General features: G+C 63.6%; 1 protein-coding gene across 1 annotated transcript; it reads right to left on the minus strand.

Moving 5' to 3' along the window:
• Positions 1–2,978: 2,978 nt before the first annotated feature.
• On the minus strand, positions 2,979–6,032 carry LOC130605848 (lens fiber membrane intrinsic protein-like; the record flags this gene model as incomplete). The annotated part of the gene is made up of 3 exons (XM_057421627.1): positions 2,979–3,149; positions 3,275–3,415; positions 5,818–6,032. Coding segments are annotated over 3 exons (527 nt in total), but the record flags the coding sequence as incomplete, so codon positions are not given.
• Between the last annotated feature and the right edge of the window lie 483 nt (positions 6,033–6,515).

Here is a 6,515-nt window from a genome sequence, read left to right on the forward strand (position 1 = left end):
CTCAGCACAGCAGTGACCCCATCCTGTACAGCCCAGACACAGCTCAGCACAGCAGTGACCCCATCCTGCACAGCCCAGACACAGCTCAGCACAGCAGTGACCCCATCCTGTACAGCCCAGACACAGCTCAGCACAGCAGTGACCCCATCCTGCACAGCCCAGACACAGCTCAGCACAGCAGTGACCCCATCCTGTACAGCCCAGACCCAGCTCAGCACAGCAGTGACCCCATCCCCATCCTGCAGAGCCCAGACCCAGCTCAGCACAGCAGTGACCCCATCCTGTACAGCCCAGACCCAGCTCAGCACAGCAGTGACCCCATCCTGCACAGCCCAGACACAGCTCAGCACAGCAGTGACCCCATCCTGCACAGCCCAGACACAGCTCAGCACAGCAGTGACCCCATCCCCATCCTGCAGAGCCCAGACCCAGCTCAGCACAGCAGTGACCCCATCCCCATCCTGTACAGCCCAGACACAGCTCAGCACAGCAGTGACCCCATCCTGCACAGCCCAGACACAGCTCAGCACAGCAGTGACCCCATCCTGTACAGCCCAGACACAGCTCAGCACAGCAGTGACCCCATCCCCATCCTGCAGAGCCCAGACCCAGCTCAGCACAGCAGTGACCCCATCCCCATCCTGTACAGCCCAGACCCAGCTCAGCACAGCAGTGACCCCATCCTGTACAGCCCAGACACAGCTCAGCACAGCAGTGACCCCATCCCCATCCTGCACAGCCCAGACACAGCTCAGCACAGCAGTGACCCCATCCTGTACAGCCCAGACCCAGCTCAGCACAGCAGTGACCCCATCCCCATCCTGCAGAGCCCAGACCCAGCTCAGCACAGCAGTGACCCCATCCTGTACAGCCCAGACCCAGCTCAGCACAGCAGTGACCCCATCCTGTACAGCCCAGACACAGCTCAGCACAGCAGTGACCCCATCCCCATCCTGTACAGCCCAGACACAGCTCAGCACAGCAGTGACCCCATCCTGTACAGCCCAGACCCAGCTCAGCACAGCAGTGACCCCATCCTGCAGAGCCCAGACCCAGCTCAGCACAGCAGTGACCCCATCCTGTACAGCCCAGACCCAGCTCAGCACAGCAGTGACCCCATCCCCATCCTGCAGAGCCCAGACCCAGCTCAGCACAGCAGTGACCCCATCCTGTACAGCCCAGACCCAGCTCAGCACAGCAGTGACCCCATCCCCATCCTGTACAGCCCAGACACAGCTCAGCACAGCAGTGACCCCATCCTGTACAGCCCAGACACAGCTCAGCACAGCAGTGACCCCATCCTGCACAGCCCAGACCCAGCTCAGCACAGCAGTGACCCCATCCCCATCCTGCAGAGCCCAGACCCAGCTCAGCACAGCAGTGACCCCATCCTGCACAGCCCAGACCCAGCTCAGCACAGCAGTGACCCCATCCTGTACAGCCCAGACACAGCTCAGCACAGCAGTGACCCCATCCCCATCCTGCACAGCCCAGACACAGCTCAGCACAGCAGTGACCCCATCCCCATCCTGCAGAGCCCAGACCCAGCTCAGCACAGCAGTGACCCCATCCTGTACAGCCCAGACCCAGCTCAGCACAGCAGTGACCCCATCCTGACCACCATCCCCATCCCGCACAGCCCAGAGACAGCTCAGCACAGCAGTGACCCCATCCCCATCCTGCAGAGCCCAGACCCAGCTCAGCACAGCAGTGACCCCATCCTGTACAGCCCAGACACAGCTCAGCACAGCAGTGACCCCATCCTGCACAGCCCAGACCCAGCTCAGCACAGCAGTGATCCCCATCCTGTACAGCCCAGACCCAGCTCAGCACAGCAGTGACCCCATCCTGTACAGCCCAGACACAGCTCAGCACAGCAGTGACCCCATCCTGTACAGCCCAGACCCAGCTCAGCACAGCAGTGACCCCATCCCCATCCTGCAGAGCCCAGACCCAGCTCAGCACAGCAGTGACCCCATCCCCATCCTGCAGAGCCCAGACCCAGCTCAGCACAGCAGTGACCCCATCCCCATCCTGTACAGCCCAGACACAGCTCAGCACAGCAGTGACCCCATCCTGTACAGCCCAGACACAGCTCAGCACAGCAGTGACCCCATCCCCATCCTGCAGAGCCCAGACCCAGCTCAGCACAGCAGTGACCCCATCCCCATCCTGTACAGCCCAGACACAGCTCAGCACAGCAGTGACCCCATCCTGTACAGCCCAGACACAGCTCAGCACAGCAGTGACCCCATCCCCATCCTGTACAGCCCAGACACAGCTCAGCACAGCAGTGACCCCATCCTGTACAGCCCAGACCCAGCTCAGCACAGCAGTGACCCCATCCCCATCCTGCAGAGCCCAGACCCAGCTCAGCACAGCAGTGACCCCATCCCCATCCTGTACAGCCCAGACACAGCTCAGCACAGCAGTGACCCCATCCTGCACAGCCCAGACACAGCTCAGCACAGCAGTGACCCCATCCTGCACAGCCCAGACCCAGCTCAGCACAGCAGTGACCCCATCCTGTACAGCCCAGACACAGCTCAGCACAGCAGTGACCCCATCCCCATCCTGCAGAGCCCAGACACAGCTCAGCACAGCAGTGACCCCATCCCCATCCTGCAGAGCCCAGACACAGCTCAGCACAGCAGTGACCCCATCCTGTACAGCCCAGACACAGCTCAGCACAGCAGTGACCCCATCCCCATCCTGCAGAGCCCAGACCCAGCTCAGCACAGCAGTGACCCCATCCTGTACAGCCCAGACCCAGCTCAGCACAGCAGTGACCCCATCCCCATCCTGCAGAGCCCAGACACAGCTCAGCACAGCAGTGACCCCATCCTGCACAGCCCAGACCCAGCTCAGCACAGCAGTGACCCCATCCTGTACAGCCCAGACCCAGCTCAGCACAGCAGTGACCCCATCCCCATCCTGCAGAGCCCGGACACAGCTCAGCACAGCAGTGACCCCATCACCACCCAGCAGTGCTCGGGCAGCGGGGGCTCCATTACCTGCGGAGCTGATGAGGGCAGCAGCCACCCAGCCCAGGATGTAGGACCAGGAGAAGCGCCAGGCGGTGCGGGCCGGCCCCAGCAGCCTCGGGGTGCCGGCCGTGTACAGCCCCAGCCCCAGCAGCGCCAGGAGCCCTGCGGGCAGAGCGCTTGGATCAGCAGCGCCGTGAGAGCCTGGCATAGACCGGGCCCAGCTCAGTGCATCAGTGCTGCCCCGGGGACAGGCCCCATAGCCCCCCCTTATGCTCGTCCCCACGTACCAGCCAGGAGCAGGGTGGCACCGGCCGCACGGACACGCACCCGCCAGGCCGTGGCGGCCGCAGCGCAGAGCCCCATGGCGAGGCCGGCAGTGGCCATGAGCACCGAGAGCAGCATCAGCACCCGCGTGGCCTCCCAAAGAGCTGGGGGGGACACACGGGAGTTGGGGACACGAGGGGGACCCCGAGACATGGCCCCACGTGCAGCTCACAGAGACCAGGCACAGCGCAGCGCAGCAGTGATGGGCACAGCTCAGCACAGCAGTGACCCCCATCCCCACCCCACAGAGAGGACAGAGCTCGGAGCAGCAGTGACCCCCATCCCCACCCCACAGAGACCAGGCACAGCGCAGCGCAGCAGTGATGGGCACAGCTCAGCACAGCAGTGACCCCCATCCCCACCCCACAGAGAGGACAGAGCCCGGAGCAGCAGTGACCCCCATCCCCACCTCACAGAGACCAGGCACAGCGCAGCGCAGCAGTGATGGGCACAGCTCAGCGCAGCAGTGACCCCCATCCCCACCCCATAGAGACCAGGCACAGCTCAGTGCAGCAGTGACCCCCCCATCCCCACCCCACAGAGAGGACAGAGCTCAGAGCAGCAGTGACCCCCACATCCGCACCCCACAGAGACCGGGCACAGCTCAGTGCAGTACTGAACCCCATCCACACCCTGCAGAGACCGAGCACAGCTCAGCTCAGCAGTGATGGGCACAGCTCAGTGCAGCAGTGATGGGCACAGCTCAGTGCAGCAGTGATGGGCACAGCTCAGCTCAGCAGTGATGGGCACAGCTCAGCAGTGATGGGCACAGCTCAGCAGTGATGGGCAGAGCTCAGCTCAGCAGCGATGGGCACAGCTCAGCAGTGATGGGCACAGCTCAGCTCAGCAGTGATGGGCACAGCTCAGCAGTGATGGGCACAGCTCAGCAGTGATGGGCACAGCTCAGCTCAGCAGCGATGGGCACAGCTCAGCTCAGCAGTGATGGGCAGAGCTCAGCTCAGCAGCGATGGGCACAGCTCAGCAGTGATGGGCACAGCTCAGCTCAGCAGTGATGGGCACAGCTCAGCAGTGATGGGCACAGCTCAGCTCAGCAGTGATGGGCACAGCTCAGCAGTGATGGACACAGCTCAGCTCAGCAGTGATGGGCACAGCTCAGCAGCGATGGGCACAGCTCAGCAGTGATGGGCACAGCTCAGCTCAGCAGTGATGGGCACAGCTCAGTGCAGCAGTGATGGGCACAGCTCAGCAGTGATGGGCACAGCTCAGCAGTGATGGGCACAGCTCAGCTCAGCAGTGATGGGCACAGCTCAGCAGCGATGGGCACAGCTCAGCAGTGATGGGCACAGCTCAGCTCAGCAGCGATGGGCACAGCTCAGCAGTGATGGGCACAGCTCAGCTCAGCAGTGATGGGCACAGCTCAGCAGTGATGGACACAGCTCAGCTCAGCAGTGATGGGCACAGCTCAGCAGTGATGGGCACAGCTCAGCAGTGATGGACACAGCTCAGCTCAGCAGTGATGGGCACAGCTCAGCAGCGATGGGCACAGCTCAGCAGTGATGGGCACAGCTCAGCTCAGCAGCGATGGGCACAGCTCAGCTCAGCAGTGATGGGCACAGCTCAGCTCAGCAGTGATGGGCACAGCTCAGCAGCGATGGGCACAGCTCAGCAGTGATGGGCACAGCTCAGCTCAGCAGCGATGGGCACAGCTCAGCTAAGCAGTGATGGGCACAGCTCAGCTCAGCAGTGATGGGCACAGCTCAGCAGTGATGGGCAGAGCTCAGCTCAGCAGCGATGGGCACAGCTCAGCAGTGATGGGCACAGCTCAGCAGTGATGGGCACAGCTCAGCTCAGCAGTGATGGGCACAGCTCAGCAGTGATGGGCACAGCTCAGCTCAGCAGCGATGGGCACAGCTCAGCAGTGATGGGCACAGCTCAGCTCAGCAGTGATGGGCAGAGCTCAGCAGCGATGGGCTCAGCTCAGCAGTGATGGGCACAGCTCAGCAGTGATGGACACAGCTCAGCTCAGCAGTGATGGGCACAGCTCAGCAGTGATGGACACAGCTCAGCTCAGCAGTGATGGGCAGAGCTCAGCAGTGATGGGCACAGCTCAGCAGTGATGGACACAGCTCAGCTCAGCAGTGATGGGCACAGCTCAGCAGTGATGGGCACAGCTCAGCAGTGATGGGCACAGCTCAGCTCAGCAGTGACGGGCACAGCTCAGCTCAGCAGCGATGGGCACAGCTCAGCTCAGCAGTGACGGGCACAGCTCAGCTCAGCAGCGATGGGCACAGCTCAGCTCAGCAGTGATGGGCACAGCTCAGCTCAGCAGTGACGGGCACAGCTCAGCTCAGCAGTGATGGGCACAGCTCAGCTCAGCAGTGACGGGCACAGCTCAGCAGTGATGGGCACAGCTCAGCTCAGCAGCGATGGGCACAGCTCAGCAGTGACGGGCACAGCTCAGCTCAGCAGTGATGGGCAGAGCTCAGCAGTGATGGGCACAGCTCAGCTCAGCAGTGACGGGCAGAGCTCACCACACGGTACGTACCGGGGGTGCCAGGGTGGGGGCCGCAGTGTCCCCCGCCGCAGACGCGCCACAGCCCGATGCTGGCGCTGCCACCGGGCACCCAGCGCTGCAGCCAGGAGCCGGTGGCCGTGGCCGCCAGGAGCAGCCCCAGGCCGCTGGCCCCGCAGAGCAGCCCCCCCCCGCTGGCATCGCCCTGTGTGGGGACACGGGGGGACAGTGCCAGGGGAAGGGGGGATCTGGGGTGGGAGCAGCAGGGGACACCCATGGGGACATCTAAAGGGGACATGGGGGTGGCAGCACCAGGGGATGCAGGGGACACCCATGGGGACATCTCTGAGGTGGCAGCACCAGGGGATGCAGGGGACACCCATGGGGACATCTCTGGGGTGGCAGCACCAGGGGATGCAGGGGACACCCACGGGGACATCTAATGGGGACATGGGGGTGGCAGCACCAGGGGATGCAGGGGACACCCACGGGGACATCTCTGGGGTGGCAGCACCAGGGGATGCAGGGGACACCCACGGGGACATCTCTGAGGTGGCAGCACCAGGGGATGCAGGGGACACCCACGGGGACATCTCTGGGGTGGCAGCACCATGAGGTGGCAGCACCAGGGGATGCAGGGGCACGGGGCACCAGGGGATGCAGGGGACAGGGGACACCCGTGGGGACATGAGGGGACCTGGGGGAAACTCATGGGGACATCACCAAGGGAC

This window comes from Pezoporus wallicus, unplaced genomic scaffold (genome assembly GCF_028554395.1).
Source record: "Pezoporus wallicus isolate ANWC-B61680 ecotype Strahan unplaced genomic scaffold, APGP_CSIRO_Pwel_v1 contig_12307, whole genome shotgun sequence".
NCBI classification, from domain to species: domain Eukaryota; kingdom Metazoa; phylum Chordata; class Aves; order Psittaciformes; family Psittacidae; genus Pezoporus; species Pezoporus wallicus.